At 40.4% G+C, this 23171-nt stretch overlaps 2 protein-coding genes, 1 long non-coding RNA gene and 6 other non-coding genes across 9 annotated transcripts; 4 read left to right on the top strand and 5 right to left on the bottom strand.

The window, feature by feature from the left end:
* Window positions 1-1762: 1762 nt before the first annotated feature.
* On the top strand, window positions 1763-2204 carry LOC109196846 (uncharacterized). Its single transcript, XR_002058179.2, has 2 exons — window positions 1763-1916; window positions 2000-2204. It is a non-coding gene; the product is annotated as an uncharacterized LOC109196846 (long non-coding RNA).
* Window positions 2205-6319: 4115 nt separating this feature from the next.
* On the bottom strand, window positions 6320-6438 carry LOC112843990 (5S ribosomal RNA). The gene has a single exon (XR_003216546.1). It is a non-coding gene; the product is annotated as a 5S ribosomal RNA (ribosomal RNA).
* A 312-nt stretch (window positions 6439-6750) lies between these two features.
* On the top strand, window positions 6751-6869 carry LOC112844037 (5S ribosomal RNA). Its single transcript, XR_003216592.1, has one exon. It is a non-coding gene; the product is annotated as a 5S ribosomal RNA (ribosomal RNA).
* Window positions 6870-9847: 2978 nt separating this feature from the next.
* Window positions 9848-9966, bottom strand: LOC112843979 (5S ribosomal RNA). Its single transcript, XR_003216545.1, has one exon. It is a non-coding gene; the product is annotated as a 5S ribosomal RNA (ribosomal RNA).
* Window positions 9967-10309: 343 nt separating this feature from the next.
* LOC112843968 (5S ribosomal RNA) lies at window positions 10310-10428 on the top strand. The gene has a single exon (XR_003216535.1). It is a non-coding gene; the product is annotated as a 5S ribosomal RNA (ribosomal RNA).
* Window positions 10429-10703: 275 nt separating this feature from the next.
* On the bottom strand, window positions 10704-14679 carry smim11 (small integral membrane protein 11). The gene is made up of 3 exons (XM_003455894.5): window positions 14562-14679; window positions 12794-13029; window positions 10704-11210 (listed from the first exon to the last, which is right to left on the bottom strand). The coding sequence occupies exons 1-2, from the start codon at window positions 14574-14576 to the stop codon at window positions 12841-12843; spliced, it is 204 nt and encodes a 67-aa protein (XP_003455942.1). The 5' UTR covers window positions 14577-14679; the 3' UTR covers window positions 10704-11210; window positions 12794-12840.
* On the bottom strand, window positions 13517-13635 carry LOC112844022 (5S ribosomal RNA). Its single transcript, XR_003216577.1, has one exon. It is a non-coding gene; the product is annotated as a 5S ribosomal RNA (ribosomal RNA).
* A 669-nt stretch (window positions 14680-15348) lies between the features above and the next one.
* On the top strand, window positions 15349-15430 carry trnas-cga (transfer RNA serine (anticodon CGA)). Its single transcript has one exon. It is a non-coding gene; the product is annotated as a tRNA-Ser (tRNA).
* A 1350-nt stretch (window positions 15431-16780) lies between these two features.
* On the bottom strand, window positions 16781-22968 carry gpr180 (G protein-coupled receptor 180). The gene is made up of 10 exons (XM_003455919.5): window positions 22696-22968; window positions 21697-21840; window positions 21472-21566; window positions 20816-20921; window positions 20341-20521; window positions 20090-20139; window positions 19807-19964; window positions 19482-19679; window positions 19324-19401; window positions 16781-19172 (listed from the first exon to the last, which is right to left on the bottom strand). Exons 1-10 carry the CDS (start codon window positions 22832-22834, stop codon window positions 19017-19019), a joined length of 1305 nt encoding a protein of 434 aa, XP_003455967.1. The 5' UTR covers window positions 22835-22968; the 3' UTR covers window positions 16781-19016.
* Between the last annotated feature and the right edge of the window lie 203 nt (window positions 22969-23171).

Here is a 23171-nt window from a genome sequence, read left to right as displayed (position 1 = left end):
TGTCATGTCAATAAAAAGGCTACGAGCTGCTCTTTGAAGGATTGGTTCTGACCCAAACTTCCCTCGTTAGTGAGTTAAAAAACCCGTTGAAGATGTTCTGTTATGTCTTGTGCTCTTCATGAGGAATAAGTCTCTAAACTAGCGGGGCTTGTGGAAACACAGACCCAACAAAAACGACCAAGACCGTCGGAGCTGGGGCTCGAACCGGCAACCTTCCGATTACAAACGAACTGCCAACAAGGACACCTTGAACTATTTTACTTTTAAATTAAGCAGCAAGTCAATGCTGTCAATTCTGTCATGTAAAGTCTGAATTCAAACACAGGTTGGGGAAACCTGCACGGAGCTGACTGAAGATATCAAACATTTCCAGTAAGACATTTGATCAGGTCTTTTAAAACTTCCTGTTAACCAAGCAGCATTCTCAAGCTGCTGCTGCACTGTTAAGAAAATCCTAACTTAATCCTCATAGCACAGTCAGAAGAAAACAAACATACATACAGTCATGTGGAAAAGATTGTTTTCTTAGGAATCTATAGCATACTCTGAAAAACTAAGAACACTCCATGATTCAGTCATTTGTAGAGCCACCTTTCAGCAGCAATAGCGTTACCAAATTGTTTCTGTATGACTATCAGTGTTTCACAAGGATGTTTGGCTCACTCGTCTTTACATTGTTTCTTCAGATCATTGAAGTTTGTGACATTTATTTATGTACAGCTCTCTTAAGTTCCCTGCACTGACAAGACTGTTCCTTGCACAAGACTTTCTCCTTGCAACCCTTCCAAACAAGCCACACTTATTCAACCTTTTTCTAATTGTACTGTCATGGACTTTAACATTTACAGTTTTTTCTGAATGCTTAAACCCTAACTGTGATTTCCATAGCACAATTTCTAAAACTATTAATACTTATAGCAAAACCACTCACTGAGTTTGCAAAACTAAAAGCATAAACACTGCTTTGCACTCAGTTTGCCATTTTGTAAGACACACTTTGCAAAACTGTAGGCACAATTCACTGCACAACACTCTTTTTGCAGAACTTTGAACACAACTCACTGCTTACACTCAATTACCAAATTTCCAACACACTCCTAGCAAAATTATACACATGTATGGCTATCATTAACACTATTTTGCCAACTGTCTGGCACACTTTCACATGTGAAAACTGTCTTAGATAATTAGTCCACTTTGCAATCAGCCTAAGCACTATAAACAGGCCACAGGTAAGCTGTCTATGTGGAGTACAATGGAAGGAGCAGCAAGAGTGAGAAGAGTGAGAATCAGAGGAGGCCGAGGGGGAGGACGTGGAGGTGAAGAAGTTGGAGGAAAAGGACGTGGAGGAGCAAGAAGAGGACGAGGAGGGGAAAGAGGAAGGGTAAGAAGAGTAAGAAACAGAATAACTGATGACATCAGAGCTACAATAGTGGACCATGTCATCAACCATGGGATGACCCTGAGGGAAGCTGGCCAACGGGTTCAGCCTAAACTGAGCCGCTACACTGTGGCAGGCATCATTAGGACATTTCGAAATGAGAATTGGTAAGTACTTTGTAGCACTGCCATACTCTAATGAGAAACACAACAGTACCATACATGCAAAAATACTGAAATTGTTACTTTACAGAATTGCTAGACGTCCAGATGTTGGGGGCAGAGGCAGAATGTTCACTCCAGAGCAAGAGACCCATATAGTGAACATGGTGATTGCCAATAATGCAATAAGACTGCGCGAAATACAGCAGCGCGTAATTGATAATGACACCATCTTTCAAAATATACACAGTGCAAGCATTTCTGCACTAAGTCGTGTACTTGCGCGCCACAGAATAAGAATGAAGCAAATTTACAGAGTTCCTTTCGAGAGAAACACAGAACGTGTAAAGCAACTGCGATATGACTATGTGCAGGTAAGCTAGTGTCATTGGTTGAAAGTGCATACTGTAGTGCTGTGCATGGGCCTGATGTGTTGCATTTGTTTTGTCTTGTCCAGAGAGTGATGGAACTAGAAGCAGATGCAATGGGACATGAGCTACTTTTTGTGGATGAGGCCGGTTTTAACCTCAGTAAAACCAGGAGACGTGGCAGGAACATTATTGGACACCGTGCCATCATCAATGTCCCAGGACAACGTGGTGGTAACATAACCATGTGTGCAGCTATAAGCCAAAATGGTGTTGTTCACCATCATGCAACCATAGGCCCATACAACACTGCACACATTATTGCATTCCTGGACACCTTGCATGACATGCTCACTGTTCAGAGACCAGAGCAGACCCGATATGTTATCATATGGGACAATGTTAGTTTCCATAGGGCTGCTTTGGTCCGCAACCGGTTTACAGACCACCCATCCTTCATGGCACTCAACCTCCCTCCATACTCTCCATTCTTAAATCCCATCGAGGAGTTCTTCTCTGCCTGGCGCTGGAAAGTGTACGACCGTCATCCTCATCAACAGGTAGCCCTTTTACAGGCAATGGAGGAGGCATGTGGAGATATTGACCAGGCATCATGTCAGGCCTGGATACGGCATTCAAGGAGATATTTTCCCCGGTGCCTTGGACTGGAGGATATCGCATGCGATGTGGACGAAATTTTGTGGCCAGACCCAGAAAGACGACATGATGTAGGCTGATTGTCTTTTTTTCCCTTTTTTTGTGAGATTCCTATTTTGTGTTCTGACTTTGTCTTGGTTTTGATGAGTGTGAATAAACACCAATACTTGAAGTTTGGATCCTTGTATGTTTACATGACACTATGACAAAAGTGTGACCTCAAATTGACAAAAAGCCAGATGTGTTTTGTATTCATACCATCAGTGTGCAGGTGGCACATTGTGTGCTTAGTAGATGGTGGCTTGTGTGTACTGTTTGATACGAAAACACCATTTTTACGAAGGTGTGAAGAGTTAATCTAGCTGTGTTCGCTTTTGCAAGAGAACTACAATGTTTTGATAATTGGGTGACAGGTTTTCTTATTTGTGTGTAGAGTTTTGCAAAAATAGCCAATAGTTACAAAAAATGTGCTTAAGCAATCAGAAAAAACTGTAACATGCTAACTGAGGCCTGTAGAGTCTGAGATGTAACCTTGGATTTTTGAGCTTTTTCTGACTATTCCACAGTTTGACCCTGGCGTGAATTTTCTGGGACATGATTCCTGGGAAGATAATGATAATTGTGTTAACTGTCAAATATTATGCTTTCGTAGAGGTGCTCACACTTGCTGGTAAACAGTTAATCAAGTGCAGTTCATTAGCAGCATCTGGCTGTTATTTACTTTCTTAATTTGTATTGAAGCATTAAAGGTGCTTTCTGAATTACAGGAGGCTGTCTGGTGTGAAGCAATAAACTGAGAACGTATTACCCTCTAGAGTCTACAGACAAACTAGAGCATCCAAATCACGTGATCGATTTAAGATGACATCGAACCCTCACTGAGTCTCGTTTCAATTTGGGTCAGAAATGCGGACGTCAAACTACATACCAGTTTTGAAAATAACCTTTAGTGAAAGAAGAAACTGTAAAAACTGCATATTCTAAGGATGCAACGAAAAAAAATTTAAATATAACACAACTTCAATTTCCTATTGTGGGGGCAGAAATGCAGCATGACAGCCAAAATGATATGACAGCATGTGGCATTTGCTATGGAAAAGGGTTCTTGGAGTGAAGGCAAAAGAAAGAACAGCGACATTGACAGCAAGTTTTGAGATTTGAGAGATTTCTGGAATTTTTTGACTGTGTAGTGTAGCTTTGTGTGTGTGTGTGTGTGTGTGTGTGTGATAGGTTTGTAACATAAACCTATTCGCTGGAACGTTCAGGACAATTTGCTACACAGCAAAAACAAGACACAAGTAGGCAACGTTCTTTGTAGTACTCATGCATGAGGGAGACCTGCCTGGAGCCAAGTGTCGTTCCACCCACTTGACCTCCGTCAGACTCTCAGCCAGGTTCCCCATAGCACTCCTTTTATTGTGGTTACATGAATATGCATAGGGTCATTAACATATGACCTCTTATATAGGTATACATGTGAACCAAGAATACCGTGTGTGTGTGTGTGTGTGTGTATCTGTGTATCCGTGTGTGGGGGTCAAACTGTGACCCCAGGAAGACTCCCCAGAGCCGTCCATCTAAACAAAAGGCACTTAGCCTAAAACAGATATAGATACGTTTATCCTACCATAAAGCAATAAGACAAGGTACAACCTCTCCCATGCTCCCAGAGTGTGGGTGTGAAAACCAGAACACTCTGGAATGCACACAATGCCGTTGCAGACTATAAAGGATCAAACCTCCTATCACTACACAATCGATTATACACCTCTAAGCATATATGAGTAAATATTTCTAAGCATAAATGACAATCACAATACAAATCTAACAGTGTGTGTGTGTGTGTGTTTGTGTGTGTGTGTGTGTGTGTGTGTGTGTGCGTGTTTGTGTGTGTGTGTGTGTGTGCGTGTGAATGTGCGTGAGTTTGTGTTTGTCTATCAAAAATGCAGTCAAATTCAAATAATAACTGTATATTCTTATTTATGCTGGTGTGCTGAAAATAATGACACCAAACAAGGCAAAATAAGCAGTTTGTAAAAGTGAAATTAATGAAGGTAAACTCAAAAGTTGTCAAAAACGGCCATTTATAACCTTGACTTCAGAGTTTTAAATTACACAAAGATTGCATTATAACATATGTCGTTAGTGTGATAACATCTAGAGTTATTGCATTCATATAAGTTTCTTCTGCTCTCAGGACAGATTCAGTTGTTCACAGTTTTGGCACACGGTGCATTACCAGGCTGCAAACACTCTGAGTTGTGGTCATGAAAAGAAGAAAGTGGTTAGCGAAAATTCTGTGATGTAGTGTCATCTGATGGTTGACAAACTTGCTAGCTAGCCACAGTGTGACAGCACGGCTTCACGGAAAGTCATGTTTTGAATTACTTCTCATGCAGTGTTTCCTGCTCTTTATTTCATGTTCATTTACTTGACCAAGCCTCTGATGTGTAAATCAAATCCAACTGAATGTCATCAGAACATATTATATAATGAAATTTGTTTTCTTTTACTAATAAGTTGAGGATGAGGATTTGGAGTAGCACTGAATATAGAAGTTTCTATCTCTGATTATCAGTTTCAATGGCTGATTGTAAACTCACTTTACTAGTCCTCCTTCTTTATTATTCCATCCAGCAAAACAGCCACAGAGCATGATCCTACCACCACCATGCTTAACATCTGGTGCAGTGTTCTCAGATTTCAAAGGATCACCTTTGATACACCAAACATACTGTTGTCATTATATAGCTCAGTCATTGTCTAGTCTGCCCATAAAGCTGTCTTTCCAGAAGCAAATGGCTTTTTTGTGATTGGGATCCTCTCAGTTCACAGTAATAACAAATTCCCTCTGATCTAAGGGGAACTCTTTGGGTCTTCTTCCAGTCCTTGGCAAAGTGGTAACATATCCAAACAACTTGTAATTACAAACGATTGTTTGAACCGAATCTGTAAGTGTATAAAAATGGCTTAAAATGGTTTACAGTGAGTTCCTTGGACTTTCCGTTGTTCTAAATATTGGTCAATCCAACAAGTGCTTTTAAGCTAATCCTTTTTACGCTGCGAAGACAAACTAACACTTGTAGTCAGCCATGATCACTAATGAGAAGTTAATAGGGCTTGTTGAGTTATGAGGTGCAGAACCTTCAGCACCTCATATGAAAAGATTTGACTGTGTGTATGCTTTTGGCACTTTGTGCATTTGAGAAAATCCTAAATAAATTCAAACTTGTTTTTGAAAGCTGTTATTTAAATTTCAGTGGTATATTATGCATGCAATAGGGAGTTGTCTTCTTCAACTAATGAGGCTGAAATAAGTTCATCTAGTTTAGAAACTTCCACTGAACAGTCTATTACACAACTAAGCATATGCTTAAGAACTTAAACACTTTAAATTAGAATAATAGAAATTTTCCTTTACAGCTTCTGCTCAAGTACAATTAATAAAGAAAACCACAGACTCTTTGATGTTTGTTTTGAAGGAAAAGTAATTTCCTGTAAATGTTTATCTGTGTGAGATTTTTCAAAAAACATCAATTTTGTTTAAACGTGAGATACATGGCCTATTCTTTCCTTGTTCTACTTTTGTCTTATCATTAATCCGATTACTCTGGAAGACAAGATGGAAATATAATATTCCCATGTTAAAAATATAGAAAAAACATTTATTACCCAGAAATGTAACTTTTCATGCCTGTAAGCACAAACAGGAGCAGCAGCGCCCTCTGCAGTTTGTGTGTAGAAAGTGCAAAAGCTTACAGCACCTGGTATTCCCAGGCGGTCTCCCATCCAAGTACTGACCAGGCCCGACCCTGCTTAGCTTCCGAGATCAGACGAGATCGGGCGTGTTCAGGGTGGTATGGCCGTAAGCGAGAGAGCTGCTATATAAAGGGCATTTTATAAATGGCAAATGTCTCATAGTTTATTATATATTATTGTGCTAAATTTCATATATTACAGCGAAAACATGCAGCTATTCGTTATTAACTGCAGCTTCAACACTGAGCTGCAAAAGTGCTTTTCCCGCAGTAACAGCTTCATAATAACACATGTTAGTTGATTACAGCACAGTGTGAAAGTGACAGAGAGCACACAGTGTGTTTTGTAATTCAAACATTTGTTTCGTTTGGAGTGTGTGTCGTTACAGCATGTATAAAAAAGGCTGTTCCTACAGGACGTTTTCGCTTACGGCCATACCACCCTGAACACGCCCGATCTCGTCTGATCTCGGAAGCTAAGCAGGGTCGGGCCTGGTCAGTACTTGGATGGGAGACCGCCTGGGAATACCAGGTGCTCTAAGCTTTTGCACTTCAACACACAAACTGCAGAGGGCGCTGCTGCTCACTCGGTGGAGATAAAGCTTCAGGAAAAACCTCATAACCATGCTTGTAATTCTTTGCTTGTGCAGAGTTAATAAATGAAAACTACAATCATCCCTGCAGCCCCCTGTAAACACTCTCATGTTTCTGATGTAGATCAGAGGTTCAGCTCAGCGTGACGTCATGTGTCTGAATGCTTCAGGATGACAAAAATACACCACCAATAATCCTGACTTTACTTTCTGGACAAAGTAGAGGTTACACAAGAAAATCTGCTGATATGTGGAGATTTACAATCAAAGTATATTCTTGTATTTTTTATTTGTTATGTTTTAGTTCAAGTTTTTAAATGGGAAAAATCTTTTACTTAAAACGATTTTAACAGACTGTGTGCTCTCTGTTAATCCAACACTGAGCTGTTAAAAACAAACAAACAAAAATGTATCATTTTATTTGTATTACTATGAAAAAAAGTCATTTTAAAACTGCAATTATTAACTAATGTTTGACAGGCGTGTTTGGGTCAGTGTGGCTGTGAGGAACAGGCCTTTTGTTGATGCCGTAATGCATTATTTTTATATTTTTACCTTGTAGTCTCCAAACTGCACAAACCTAGTTTTTAAATAAAAGCTGTTGCACACTTTGTTCTCTCTGTCAAAGCAACACTGCCCTGTTACTAGGATTTATTTTTATTCATATATAACTTTGTAAAAAGCATTTTGATGCTATGATTAATTATTTTACCGTTTGCCTCACAGCTCAACTCTTTTGAACCAGGATGGCCGAGTGGTGAAGGCGTTGGACTTAAGATCGAATGGACAAATGTCCACGTGGGTTCAAACCAAACTCTTGGTAGCAAAATAAACCTATAGGCAGAGGACAAGGGAGGAGAGAGTGCTTGATAACTTGATAAGCTGGTGAGAGTTGTGATGATGAGATGTGCTGAAGAGACATGTTAATGTGTCCTGTGGAATATGAATATTGAGTGGCTGTGGTGTGAAGGATCATCCAATCCAACTTCATTCATAAAGCACTTTAAAATACCCAGCACACGACCAAAGTGCTGTACAGTAAATAAGTTAAAATCAATAGAATAAAACAAAACAGCAAAAAATAAAACACATAAAAATTAAAACAGCCCTATATAAAAAAAAAAACAAGATAAAACACCATACAATCAACTAAAATACAAATAAACTGAAACTAACATCTCACAAGGCGTCAAAGGCCCGGGTGAAGAGATGGGTTTTCAGAAGTGACTTAAAAACAGGCAGAGAAGAAGCCTGTCTAATCTCTAAAGACAGATTGTTTCACAGTTTGGGAGATGCTGCAGCAAAAGCATGATCTCCTCTAAGTTGATGCTCAGTCCTGGGTACCTTCAGCATCAGCTGAGCTGACAGAGCGGGTAGGCATATAAGGCTGCAGCAGCCTTATATGAGAAAAGAGAAAAGATGGGGCTAGGCCATGGAGGGCTTTAAAAGCAAATAAAAGAATTTTAAAATGAATCCTCAAAGAAATTGGCAGCCAGTGAAGTGAAGCTAACATAGGGGAAATGTGCTCAAACGTTCGAGTGCCAGTTAGAAGACAACTCTGTAGATGAGTAACATATGAAGCACTGACCCCTATATAAAGTGCATTACAGTAATCCAGCCGAGTGCTAACAGTGGCATGGATAACTGTCTCAAAGTGCTGCCGTGAAAGAATTGGCTTTATTGTAGCAGCTGCCTGAGCTGAAAGAAGCTTGAGTTTATCACTGCCTTAATCTGACTGTCAAGCTTCAGATCAGAGTTCACTATGACCCCCAGGTTTGTGACAGCTGGCTTATTATACTGGGCCAAGCTATCTAAATACATATTGGGGGTCTCAGTGGGGCTACCAAAAACCATCAGCGCAGTCTTTTTATCATTGAATTTTAAAAAGTTAATAGACATCCAAGCCTTAATGTCATCAAGACACTGAAGTAATGGCTGTATGGAATATGCGCCTTTTTCTTTTAGAGGGATGTAGATCTGACAGTCATCAGCATAGAAGTGAAACGCAATGCCGTGCTTTCTCAGTATAGAACCGAGAGGGAGCAGATACAAAGAAAAGAGGAGGGGGCCTAGAACTGAGCCCTGTGGGACACCACACAAGAGAGGAGCGGAGGACGACACATGGACACAGACTAACATAAAAAGTTCACCCCGCCAAGTAGGACCTGAACCACTCCAGTGCTGTGCCCCTAGTGCCCACCCACTGCTCCAAACGAGAGAGTAAAATGGCATGATCCACTGTATGAAATGCAGCTGTCAAATCTAAAAGCACAAGAACAAGACAGTCCCCAGCATCAGTAGCTTAAAATATGCCATTAAAAACTTTTGAAAGGGCTGATTCAGTGATATGTAAGAGTTTAAAACCAGACTAGAAAACTTCTAAAGCATTTTGTTTTTCCAGGAATGTCATTAGTTGGCTGTGAACTGTCTTTTCAAGAATTTTGGAAAGAAAAGGTAGTTTGGAGACCTTTATTATGCAAGAATTGTAGGATCAAGAACAGTTTTTTTTTTAATCAGGGATTTGACTACAGCATGTCCAATCTGTCGAAGACAGCAGCCCAGGAAGCAGGGACTGAGGGGTCATGTGCAGAAGGAGAGATGTGAGCCCTGGTGGAAGAGACCTTCTCAATAAAAAAGTGTAAAAGAGTTTTCTTTTGGCATCTTTTACAGTTTTTTGATATTGACGCCAACAGTCCTTTTTCAGAAAACATCAATTTTGTTTAAACGTGAGATACATGGCCTATTCTTTCCTTGTTCTACTTTTGTCTTATCATTAATCCGATTACTCTGGAAGACAAGATGGAAATATAATATTCCCATGTTAAAAATATAGAAAAAAGATTTTATTACCCAGAAATGTGACTTTTCATGCCTGTAAGCATAAACATGAGCAGCAGCGCCCTCTGCAGTTTGTGTGTCGAAGTGCAAAAGCTTACAGCACCTGGTATTCCCAGGCGGTCTCCCATCCAAGTACTGACCAGGCCCGACCCTGCTTAGCTTCCGAGATCAGACGAGATCGGGCGTGTTCAGGGTGGTATGGCCGTAAGCGAGAGAGCTGCTATATAAAGGGCATTTTATAAATGGCAAATATCTCATAGTTTATTATATATTATTGTGCTAAATTTCATATATTACAGCGAAAACATGCAGCTATTCGTTATTAACTGCAGCTTCAACATTGAGCTGCAAAAATGCTTTTCCCGCAGTAACAGCTTCATAATAACACATGTTAGCTTATTTTAGAACAGTGTGTTTTGTAATTCAAACATTTTTGTCGTTTGGAGTCTTTAACTTCTATATAGAAGAGAAAATGTGTGTGTGTGTGTGTGTGTGTGTGCGCGTGTGTGTCGCTACAGCATGTATAAAAAGGCTGTTTCTGAGCTCTTCCCTCGCTTACGGCCATACCACCCTGAACACGCCCGATCTCGTCTGATCTCGGAAGCTAAGCAGGGTCGGGCCTGGTCAGTACTTGGATGGGAGACCGCCTGGGAATACCAGGTGCTGTAAGCTTTTGCGCTTCGACACACAAACTGCAGAGGGCGCTAAAACTGTCACTACTCCTTCCTGCAGTCTCTAGTTTCCTCCTGCTTTCCTTGAAGCACAAAAGCGCCTCAATGATCATTTCCTAGATGCTAATCAAGGAATATTTCCTTTTGACAGTAACTACTATAAAACCTAAAACAGCACCTCACTGTCAATAACTGATTAAACAGACAAATCACATTACTATTGCAGAGTATAACATTTAGACATGAAGTAAGTTAGAGGAAATAAAAAAAACAAGATGTGGCATGTTGAATTTAATATAATTATAAAAAACAGAAACACAGTTTTGGTTTATAGTTTACAGAGAATTTTACAGGAAAAAACACTGCGTCATATTCACATAAATACACAGATCTGACAGACTTACACAGGGTACAAAGCAAATGAAGTGTTGAGTTCATCTGCATGGAGCCTGAATGACCACCTCAGCAGATTATGTATGTGGAATACATCCAATACTGGACCAATGAGCAAGCTTTACCTCATCCCTGTCCTCTCATCTTAGTATTGATACAGAAGTTTGCATGTTTTGGAGTTTTTTGGGGGGTTTTGTTGTTGTTTTTGGCTGTCATATTTTCTTATTAAAAAAACGGCACCTTGAAATATAAAAATGTGATCGACAGTCCTGCTACTTTAACCACAAATCATTTCCTGAAACTCAGGAAAGTGTCCCTGTTGCTGAAAATCACACATCTTCGTCATATCTGGAGAAAGTGGCTTGTAGTTCTGGTCGGTAAGATGTTTCCCTGGAGGAGAGAGAAGGAAATTTGTGAGATTGATGACTCACAAGAGTCTAATCACATCAGTGCAACTGGTGGTTACTTGTATTAGTGTATAACAATTAGAGATGAACCGATCTGATATTACGTATCGGTCCGATACTGACCTAAATTACTGGATCGGATATCGGAGAGAAATAAAAAATGTAATACGATCCATTAAATATCACAAAAGCACCTCACAAAACTTGCGACATGGCGTAACTCAGCTCATAACCTTTGCACGTCGGAGGAGTATGCGTCACGTGATAGGGTGGCTAGGGTGGCTGGGGTGTGCGAGACCTGTCGGCGGTCTGGTTGAGGAGTTGGAGCCTTGCTACCAAACCGGCATTTCATCTCTGAGAAAGTTATCCCAGAGAGAAGTAAAGCAAGTGTGTAAGTACATCTCTGAATGTTTGTAAAGCATTCCCACGTTAAGCTTAACAACCAATATATGGAGCGACTGCCTCTCTCTCTCCCTCTCCTGTTGCTACTTCAATCATGAAACTGATCGATAATCAGCTGATCGGCTTTTCTGTCGCGACTCCCTTCTCTCTTGTTTGTTTTTGGCCCACTTTGCACCAGAAAGAGGAAACCAGCGGCTGAACAACAGCACGACATTAAAGCTTGATAAGCTGTTGTTAGAATTTATTTAATATTACTTTCTACACCAGGATCCTTTTCTACGTAGCTGACGGCTGGTAACTGTGCAGGGGCGGATCTAGCAAAGTTTAGCCAGGGGGGCAGGTAGGGCATTAACAGGGGAAAGGGGGGCACAAAGACATACTTTTGTTTCTTATTCTCATTTAAAATGTCTAGCTTTTAATAAATAATTATCTGAATCTTACACCCAAAGTTTTAATCTGATGTAAAATGTATAGAAGTCCATTACTGTATATAGTAACTATTAAGTCTAATATACCCTAGTAAGCTATAGTACTTTACTTTTTCCCTTAGGAACCATCTGTGCAGTCTGCAATTCTGCTGAAAAAAGATGTTGAATCTATTTAATTACTGTGGAAAAATAGTTGAATTCTGTGGGTTTTTTTGTTTGTTTGTTTGTTTTTTTTTTTTTTTTTTACACATGCGTTAAATTGAAGTTGATTACGTCGATTAAGCATCGCGAGGCGGATGGTGGGGTGTGGTTCCCTATTTTTTTTGCTGGGAGTTGGCAACCCTATTAGTTGGTTGCTTAATATTTCTGCTAAGTACTCTTTAAAATACTAAAATAGGAAGGATTGTGTAGGTTCAAGTTTATTAGATTAAAAATTTAGTATGAACTTATACAAAATGCAGCAAGATATTAACAAAACATTTTTATTTATTTATTTAAAAAAAACAAAAAACAAAAAAACACACTATATCGGATTCATATCGGTATTGGCAAATATCCAAATTTATGATATCGGTATCAGACATAAAAAAGTGGTATCGTGCCATCTCTAATAACAATACTACACTATGTGCTGACTCCATATATAACTAATAATAAACCAAACTGCAACTAAAAGAAAGACATTTAGAACAACCAGTGCTGCTGCCATGCGTTTCTTTGCTTATCATGTAATTACCATCTCTTCCCCGAGTACAGCAGCTTCTGATTCTCTCCCTCCACTCGTCAGTCTTCCTTCAGGTTGTCGATGAGCTCTTGCGTCTGCTGGGCCAGCCTCCTCTTCTCAGCCTGCTGCTTCTTCAGGGCCGCCTCTGCTTTCTTACTCTGGTAGATCTTCACCCCAGCAAACCCCAGACACAGCAGCAGCGTCTTCAGGGCCAAGATGTAGAAAAGCAAGGGGACGTTGTCCAAAGCCTGAGCATAGATAAGGGTACATATTTAACATAAATATGTATATAAATATATATGCAGAAATAATGTTTGTTAGAGAGTTTCTTTATAGTATTTCTGGTTTTTCTGTTAGATTTAAGAGATTTGCTGCAAAAGAAATGTCTGGAACAGTCTATGCATGCAGTGCTACAAATAGCTGCTTAGATTGTTTTCTTCCACTGAAAAAAAGGGATGAGAGATGCTTACACTTTTGTGCTTTGATGTTTGTTTTGAAGGAAAACTCATTTCCTGTAAATGAGTGTGTGAAATTATTCAGAAAACAGCAATTTTGTTTGAGAGTGAGACGTGGCCTATTCTTTCCTTGTTCTACATTTGTCTTGTCATTACTTTGAATATTCTGGAAGACTAGATGAAAAAAAAACATTTATTACCCAGAAATGTAACTTTTCATGCCTGTAAGCACAAACAGGAGTAGCAGCGCCCTCTGCAGTTTGTGTGTAGAAAGTGCAAAAACTTACAGCACCTGGTATTCCCAGGCGGTCTCCCATCCAAGTACTGACCAGGCCCGACCCTGCTTAGCTTCCGAGATCAGACGAGATCGGGCGTGTTCAGGGTGGTATGGCCGTAAGCAACGGAGTTATCACATAAAAGTCCATTTATCAGTGGCAAACGTCACACACTTTAATATATATGTTTTTGTGCTAAACCTACTTATATGTTACAGTATAAACTTGCATCCTTCATTATTAATATTATTATTACATTTAACATATGTATATAAATATATACACAGAAATACTGTTTGTTAGAGAGTTTCTTTATAGTATTTCTGGTTTTTATGTTAGATTTAAGAGATGTGCTGCAAAAGAAATGTCTGGAACAGTCTGGGACCCCATAGGAGATTTTCCCCCTCCTCTCTTCTTATCTACCTCAGCTGTTTATGCGGGAGGTGGCAGTTAATTTGGTCACACACAGAGAGGGAGGGGTGTGTGAAAAAGGACAAACAGCTGCGCACCATGTGCTTTATGAGCTTGTAGCTGCACCGGGTCACACACACTTGTCATTACCGAAACCGCATTCAAAATCTTTGCATTTTAAAAAGTTTCTTTACATAATAATTTAAATTAAGCATTCTATAAGAAAATTTCTAATTGCCACAGATCACTCTTGAATTCGGCATAGATATTATCTAACAAGTGACAGCGGTTTTAATAATGTTTCTACTAGTCACCTCTTTTTACGCTATTATCAGCTTATTTCTGTGGTTAAAAATAACAAGTTTTGAAACTGGAGATGCCACTTGCGGTTTAAAATATACAGAAATATACACGCGGAGAGAGACAGATATATATATGCTATTTGATATATGACGATAGTAAAAGTTTTGGACGCGGTTGTAACAAATAACGCGAGAGTCTATGGTAACGTTAGCTTTAAGCTAGTGACAGCTGCGGCAAAAAAGGAACAAAAGAAAACCTAAACGAGCACAAGAGTTATACTCTCATAGCCAAGCATGCATTTGGTCCATTTAAAATGATATATTTACTGATGGTTACCTTCCAGTTAATCATTTTTCGCTCCTGTGATGGTGCAGTCGTTCTCAGTCAGCAGCCAGAGCGCTATTAATGGTCGCGAGAAGAAGGCGGAGCTTACAGTAACTGGCCAATAGAAATGCGGTATCTGCTAGCTGGCACTTATGCTACATTCAAAGTTCATGGAGTAAATCAAATCAAACCAACTCGTAAGACGAGTTGGAATAGATCAAATAATGTGGAAACATTAATTTACATCAATCTAATGGTATAAAACGACCTTAAACATTAAAGGGATTAAATTATTAAATGGTTTTTTTTTTATCTCCGTTTTTCCTCATTTCCCACTGAAGTTGAATGCATCATTACTAATGGCAGTGCCGATGTACTGGAAGTGTGACTGACTCGTACCTGCTTGAAGGTTCTAGTAGTCAAGTAAACTAGATATACATTACATCTTCCACTTCTGTGTGCTCACAGAAGAGAAGTCGGTAACAACATTTGCTCAAAAACAATAGAAAATATGTAATATATCCGGTCTAATAGGTCAATAAGGAACCTCAAAGGCTTTTAATAACTGGTGCTTGCTAATGGATAATTTTGCCAGTTAAGAAACTGTCTTGTGTGTGCGAGGTTACGGGCCATTCATAGTCTTTGTTGCTGTGTTCTATAGGACGAACTCTTCATAATGTCATAATGACGTTTTGATAAAGAGTGCGTGTCCGAGAGTACAGATAAATTAGAAGTTTGTCATACGTCGGCTTTGTGTCTCGGGTTGTATACCAGTATGCCGGCGTCTTGGACATGCGTAGTCACGGTGGCCGAGAGGTTAAGGCGTTGGACTCGAAATCCAATGGGGTTTCCCCGCACAGGTTCGAATCCTGTTCGTGACGAAATTTAATTTATGTTGTCCATCAAAGTGCACGCTGAAGCTGAAGTGCTAGCTAGCTGAAGTGTTCTTCCCTTATAAATATACAGTGTAGGAGCATGAATTCAATATATATTAATAACTGAGTTTTGTTCATTTCATATTCAGTTACACATTACAAATGTAACAGGTAAATACTTTTAGTTTTAAATTGTTAGCTTTCATAACTCATTAGTTTAAGCAAAATTTATTGTTCATATGCAAATTAGTTATATTTCTGCGACATAAATGGGTGATAATTACTTAGTATAATTCTTTCTTTTAATCTGTCTTTATCTGTCTTTTTCCCCCTTTCCCACTAAAGTTGAATGCAACATTACTAATGTATTTGTAAGGTAATTGTTTTTTTTTCCTTTTTTATATTATGTGTGTTTATTATTGGATGGCACTTCTATTTGTACTATTCTAATAAGCTTGCAAGTCAATATTTAGTATGATCACCTTAATTCTTCAGCACAGTCTGAACTTCCTTGTCATTTCTTTAAGTAGTCTTCAGGAATAGTTCTCCAGGATTCTTGAAGGACATTCAAAGCTCTTCCTTGGATGTTGGCTGCCTTTTGTTCTGTTCTCTGACAACATGATCCCACACTGCTTCTCTGGGGAGGCCAATCCTTGACTGATATGATATCTATGACTTCATTTTCATGCTGAATAATGAAGCTGTTGCTAATCAAATGATTTCCAGTGGTTAAAGATACAATTTAATTAGACACTACACTGGTTCATCCCTTAAAGAAGAAGAAATATTCCTGTGAAAGTAGTCAGGTTCAAAGACTAGACTAAAAGTGAGTGAAAAAGCAGCCAATGTCCAAATGAAAACTTGGTGGGGAGCCAGCAGAACTAGTGCTAAAGACTACTTTAAAAATGATCTGTCTGCTTGGAAACAAAATATAAAGAAATAAGTGCTGGCTGCAAACCATACAGCTTTAGCTCATTGCTTGATTGATTTAAGATGGGGGGGGTTTGGGTTTTTTTTTTTTACAAAATATGCAACATGTGAAGGTTTTAGCAGTGTGACAGATACACGTATGTCGATGACCAAGCATAGAAAGACAGGTGGCAACTAGGCTACGGCCTAATGGATAGCAAGAGTCCTTTTTGGTAGACATATTTTCTATTAACAAGCAGATGCATGCTTGCTGTGAAAAAAGCTAGAACTGGGTTACTTAGATTAACCAGTGTCAATATAGGATAAGGTTAGAGTGTACCTTATGATTCAAACCTCAAGCACAGTCAGTGGCTCAGTGGCTGCTGTGCTTTATGTAACAGTCACGTTTCTTGAAGCTGTAGCATGAAGGACAACATTAAGCACTTATTAGTTTCAGATCTATTTTATTACAGTTGTCATGATCACAGGTGTAATATTTCCACAGGTTGTAAAAAAAAATTAATATAAGAAAACTGAAGTGTGAAATGTAAACACTACAAAACAAAATGCACTTTGCCTCTAACTGAAGGATGAGCATTTAAAGTATACAGTATAACTGGTGGCCTCATAAATAAGATTGTCATTGAAGGACAAAATGATGCATACAGGATGCACTGGCTCACATCCTGTGTGCAGACAGTAAATTATGCATGGATATAAGAAAAACGTGCACTTTTTCAGTAGAAACCAATCTGTAAGCTGATTTAAACAAGGTTGCACATTTTGAGATTAAAAAATAACCCACGCAGGCTCATAGTCAAGTAGAACTTCATAAATGAGGAGGAGTATATACTGGTTTTCAATAAGGATTATAGCACATATTTAAAATTATAATGGGAGGTGTGTCTGTGTTTGTTTTAGATGAAGTTGGCTCAACTGTGCTACTTAAAAAGCTGCCAATTATATTTTCACCCCAGCTTTTCTATCTCAGAAGAAGGACCTGGATTGACTGTATCCAGGTAAACGTACTGCACCTTAATGCTACACTATACATTATTTGTTTTCAATGAATGAAAAAGAATCAATTTATGATTTAGGAGACAAATAAAAAGAATCTGCAAAAACATACCAAACATGAAACTGCAACCAAAGCTTCTTTATAACGTGCTGATCTTGAAATAAATAGCTGATTAATAAATATATTAGCTGTCAGTTTGCTAAGTGGGACTTGTCCTACATGACAGTACAGTTCAGTTCTGCCTGGCTCTTATATAACACTAATATCTCATTTAATGAGCCTCATGTACAGTAATAACTTGATGACACAGGAATGGACGTGTGGGGTTCGAATGTATTTACACAGTGAAATTCATTTGAAGCCACCAAGTAGACTTAAGTTCCTCCTGATCTTTTTTATACTTAAGATTTTTTTAATAATGGGTTAGCCATGCAACGCATCTTAAGCTACACAATTTAGAGTCTCACATGCTCTCAGCTCATGAAGTCATGTCAGCACCCAAGTTAAGGTGCAGCTGTATGCTTGTGTGTAAATGCTGATGTTTTGGCTCGTCTTCTTCACTTTGGCTTTGCACAATCAAAGTACACGCGTCCTTCTCAGTTTACAGAGTAACAATCCATTGCTTTACAGAACACATGCTGCATCCATCTGTTCAAACTTCCGCTGGTCCATCCGTCTGTCTGCCCATCTCGATCGATCCTAACACATGTAACGGCTAGCATGAGAAAACCAAAATCAACAGTGGCTCGAAATACCTCCGTGCCACAGAGCTGCACCAGAAACACACCAATGAGCCTTCGTGGCTGCTCAGCCAACCAGGCCTTAGTTTCTAAGTATAGAAACTAGAGGTCGTAGGTCAGTCAGAGAGTAGCATATCCTCGGTTTTGCTTAGTTCATGGGGTTATCCTTAATCTGATATAAAGCGCCAGCCTCAGACACAAACTGAGACTTTTCCATCCTTCGTGGCTTTGATCCAAGTCGTTGCAGCTTTAATGAGCAGGGAAAGCTCAATGAGACAAAGGCTTCTTGAATCCAGACCTAAATATTAGTGTCTTTGTTTTTTCCTTGATAGTAAATCGATGATGCTTTTGTTTGTGTTATAATCAAATCCAAGAACAGAAGTAAAATGCTCTCGAGTATTTTAATCTTGGCCCGCGTCCGTGAGGCCCGGGCAGCCATCTCCACGTTCAGCCCTGTGAGGAGTAAATCTTCGCTTCCTTTTTCTTTCCTGACATCTGCGTCTCTCTAGGTGATGCATCCTTAATCTCAGTCCTGGCCGGCTGTCTTCATCCGTCCTCGTTTTTCTTTTGTTTCAGTGGTATTTTGGCTGGCGTCATAGAGAACCAAAGAAACCGCCTGACAGACGGTTCTCCCCTGCTCCTGTTCAGCAGTGCTCATGCTGGCTCCAGTCAAAAATCACTTAAAACTAGAGGTAGGCTGTTGTTGTACATAAATCATCCTCTGTTCACCCTCTTTCAATGATTTCTTGGTAACTTGCTTCCTAGTAACTACAGAAGTTCTCCCAGGAAACAGTTAACTGCAAAGAAAATCAGTCCCTGCAGCATTTGAGCACATATTTTTTGAGGAGAAGCCTCACAGCATCATGGCACATCCACCCTTAGCTCGTGATATTCATTATTAGGAAAATTGTGATTGTGTACATGCTCAGTAGCGCGCCCTGTGGTTCGTTCTGGACATGGTGAGGGGTAGGGAGACTGAGGAAAGAGAGGACACCTCCCAGTAAAGAGAGCGAGACAGGAAGAGCTGGTAGAGGATGACCATGGAGATGGACTGGCAGAGGATCACCCCGATGGTCACCACCTGCAGAGGAGGAAGACAGGTGGGAGGCAGCGTGTAAACTTTGTGGCCAATGGAGGACAAAAGGTAAGAACTGAACATTTAAACTCAATGAACATGAAAAAAATATCCTCAATAGCAAAAACTGTTGTTGCCTTTGTGTGGGAGTTCAAACCTTTTCCTTCTGATGTTCGTTGAAGATCACAGACATGAGGACGAGGATGGGATGACAGAGGAACCACAGGAAGCATCCCTGCACAGAACAAGACCACATGACCACCCGAGAACCTGCAGGCGTCTGTTATGTCAGTTTTAGTGTGAAATGTCTTTTACCTTTGCAAAGCTGAGATAAAAGTCTCTCTTTAGGGTGCTCCTCTCGGTGGAGATGATCTGGTAGAGGATGGAGGCCAGCAGGAGGGCCAGGCCCACTCTCAGAGCCATGAGGAGGAGACCGGCCACACTCTGCTGGGCGTGATAGCTGTGGTGTTCACTCTCCGACTCTGAATACTGCTCCCACAGCAGCAACGCCGCCTGAAAATACAGTCTGGTTCTTAATAGTCATCTTATTGCAAATACCCCAAATGAACTCCCACCTCATTCTGAAAACATTATGTTTACCTGATCGGTAACACTTGAAATCGTCTTAAGTTCTGCATACCTGTGTAATAACTCCACCAACAGCTACAGCCGTGGAGGCCGGAGACTGTTCCCACTGCAGAGGTCTGGACTGAGGCTTCCTGCCTCGGCTCAGAGTCCAGCCCATACACAGACTCAGTAACATGTACAGCATGGACACCTGGGACACCATATCCCAGACTGCATTGGAGCCAAAAGAGAGGTTAAAATGATCAGAGAGGTTCCTTTTTTCTCTTATTGACTCTTTATAATGTTGGAGTATAAATGTAATGACATATTGTTGGCTCTATGATATGGTAACATACACTCAGCCAGGCTGCCCATCAGTGGAAGACCAATTCCATCTCTGGAATACCTGCAAACAACAGCAGGCACAAACAGAAACACTGTTGTCTTAATTCACATAGTTTTTATTAACAACTCTGTACTAAATAAATACAAATGTTCCAAAAGACTTTAAATACATTTTAAGTCATAAAATGTTACTGATATCTAACAGTGGTCCATCAGTGTGAGCTTTAGAAACACTGCCTTTCTCTGGCTCTGCTGAATCTACCTGGCCAAGTGGATGTAGTTGCAGAGCGCAGAGCAGCCCTGTAAAGCCAGCGCTGTGGTCAGTACTTTGAGGACGGTGTGCATGGGTCCTCCTTTCCTCAGAGCCTGGTACAGAGGCTGGATGTAGATGCAGCAGGCGATGAAGTAGGCCAGCAGCAGGAGGAAGTAAAAACTGTGGAGCCCTAAGAGAGCGAGAGGGGAAAAAGTCACATCAGCAATCCATCAGGATCAAACATAAAGTCCTGCCCTAATGCATTAATGATGTATTTAGTGTAGAGGTCTGACATAGCACCTGAAGAGCCATTACAACTTTTTATTAGTTTTACTAGATGACAGCAGGATTTGGGACTTTATGCCGACAGTCATACTCTCACTGCAGAGGAAGCTAACAAGCATGAAACTAAGCTTTAGCTTAGTGATGCACTGACATTATCTGCTGTAATCTGACAGCGGAGGGCGTATTCGGGGTGTCTGACCTGCCTCCTCTGCACTGAAATGCTCCAGAGGGTTTCCAGCTGAGTCGGCATTAAACAGCAGGACAGTGAAATCAAGATCAGCGTGGCCGGCAATCAATACGTTTTCCTAAGGAGAGAACGGAAATCTTAGGGATAGACAGAATCCATCTAGTTATGACTATCATTATTACTCGATCATGCAGTACTGTTGAAGGCATTGCTATCTAGTATAACAGCATTACTACCAATATTTCAACCTACTTTTCCAGAACCAGTTTTAAATATTGTACTTAATACAATATTTAAAACAGTGTTGTGGTTATTGTACAATATTGTATTTAACTGTGTCACACTGTCAGTGTTGTGGTTATGTGCTTTGTGTTAGAACGAGCTCGCTGACAATAAATGTTTTTTTCTGTCTACTGTGACAGATTTATGACTGTGTGTGTGTATTTGACTATATATATGCGTACATGACTGTGCATGCACTGACCTGTAGGTGTGATGCAAACCAAAACATCTGCGACCCTACATCAGTTTCTGCAGGAGTAGGACTTGACTGTATTTATGTATTTATATGTTCATATGTTTGACAACAGCGTCGCAGCTGGAGGCAGGTTTGCCTGACTGAAGCCCAAGTTGCATTATTACATTAATATTATATATAATTGTGTTACCTGACATGTATATCTGTCAGCATACAGGATCTGCCAGGCTGTGGGCGAAGACTGCCGAGGGATTGTCTGGTTGTGCTCTTCTTGACTGAGTGTAACTGTGGGTGGGTAAGGGGTGGGGGAAGAGAGATGGGGTGACAGTGTGGAGGAAGGAAAGTGGAGACATAAATCAATATGGCGGCATGGCAGCAGAATCCAGGATTGTATCAGCGATTGCTGGTTTCTTACTGGTCACGTCGGCTTTGGCGAGCCTCTCAGAGCAGCTGAGGTTGTCCAGCTCCGAGTCCATATCCTGATACAGCAGCAGTCTGGACTCTCTCTCTTTAGCCAGCGTTGAGCTGTCCACCCGGCACACCAGCAGACCGCTGCCAGCTAAACGAAGACAAGGCACCATGGTTGCAGCAGCTTCTCAGATGTAACATTTAACACTCACATAGCATGTTTGTGAAATTTTACAGAACAAACGCCTAACTAGTAATTCAATAATGTAGTCAACTGATTAGACTTTAATATATAAAACATTCATTTTCAAATATATAAGCTGGAGAACAAAGAGATTGTAGCTTCAGTGGCCTTTGGACCTCTGGGGCCCAATGGTGGGTCCCTAGTTTGCCAGCATGGTTTCTACCCATAGGCCCTTGTGCTTCACACAGGGTTCATCTCCTAAAACTAGTGAGATTAGCTGACATCTGGTAGCTTCAGACCTTTTTAAAGCACCAAGTCTGGCAGAAAACACCCCCACTATGACGTGTGACATGTGTAGCCAGCCTCTGTCCACACTCAGGGTGCAATCAGCTGGAAGAAGTTGGATTCCTTTAAGACCTGTAAAAAATACCTAAAAGTGGCCTGAAGCAAGTTTCCTTGCTTGTTGGAGGTCAGCCCGAATAAAAATGCTATAAAATAAAATACAGAGGCTTAAGACAAACAGTAATTTGACATTAAGCGGCAAAGGTAAAGATAAAGCGCCAGCTGAATGCTGTCAGAGCTGCTAATAATCAGTGCACACGTTATCAGACACTCGCATGACACGTTAGTTACACCCATTGTTGAGCGGCTCAGTGAGAGCCGTTAGCAAATAAAAAGAAAGGAAAGCAAACACGGGCACTAAACTGAGCCGTCAGCTCGTTATTACGGCACGTTAATCACTGATAGTGAAAAGAAGCTAAGTCCGCTGTCAGAGCTGGAATGACACGCCAGCAGCCAGCACATCAGCATCGTCAACGTTACCTTGGTACATGAATTTAGTGATGAACTGGCCCTTCTGCTGTCTCGCCGCTTCGCTCTTAAAAAGTCCCGTAACAGTTTTCCCGGAAGCCTCTGAAGTGAGCAGCAAAACAGCCGCAAGTGTGGCTATTAAGTACGACATTTTCACCCTTGTGCAGTTTAGCGTTATCGACAAATATAGGATGCCTCATCGATTCAATGAGCCACGAAGCCAGAAGTGAACCAGCTGCGTCAAGACCCCCGAAAGTTCGCCAAGCTGTGACCGGAAGTTGGATGTTCTTGCCCTCAAATAAAAGCTAAGTTTGCAAATAATGGATAATAAACGCGCACGGAATGACACAAAACGCATCCACATGAAGACACGCCTGAAATAATTTTATATTTAAGTTTGGTACAAAACTAAACGCACACACAAACGTCTTATAGGTTAAAATACTCAATATGACTTCTATTTTGAAAAGCACAACCGGATGATATGT

The sequence above is a fragment of the Oreochromis niloticus genome, linkage group LG23 (genome assembly GCF_001858045.2).
Source record: "Oreochromis niloticus isolate F11D_XX linkage group LG23, O_niloticus_UMD_NMBU, whole genome shotgun sequence".
NCBI classification, from domain to species: Eukaryota; Metazoa; Chordata; class Actinopteri; order Cichliformes; family Cichlidae; genus Oreochromis; species Oreochromis niloticus.
Note: the sequence above shows the minus strand (reverse complement) of the source record. Positions and strands in the feature narration are given on the sequence as shown.

What these genes read in the sequence shown, in the direction of transcription:
- gpr180 (XM_003455919.5), bottom strand. Translation starts at nt 22,834, where the DNA reads ATGTCGTACTTAATAGCCACACTTGCGGCTGTTTTGCTGCTCACTTCA. An exon ending in AACTACATCCACTTGGCCAG is followed by an intron (nt 20,140 to 20,340) that starts GTAGATTCAGCA and finishes TGTTGTTTGCAG; the next exon opens with GTATTCCAGAGATGGAATTG. An exon ending in GATGGGCAGCCTGGCTGAGT is followed by an intron (nt 19,965 to 20,089) that starts GTATGTTACCAT and finishes GCTCCAATGCAG; the next exon opens with TCTGGGATATGGTGTCCCAG.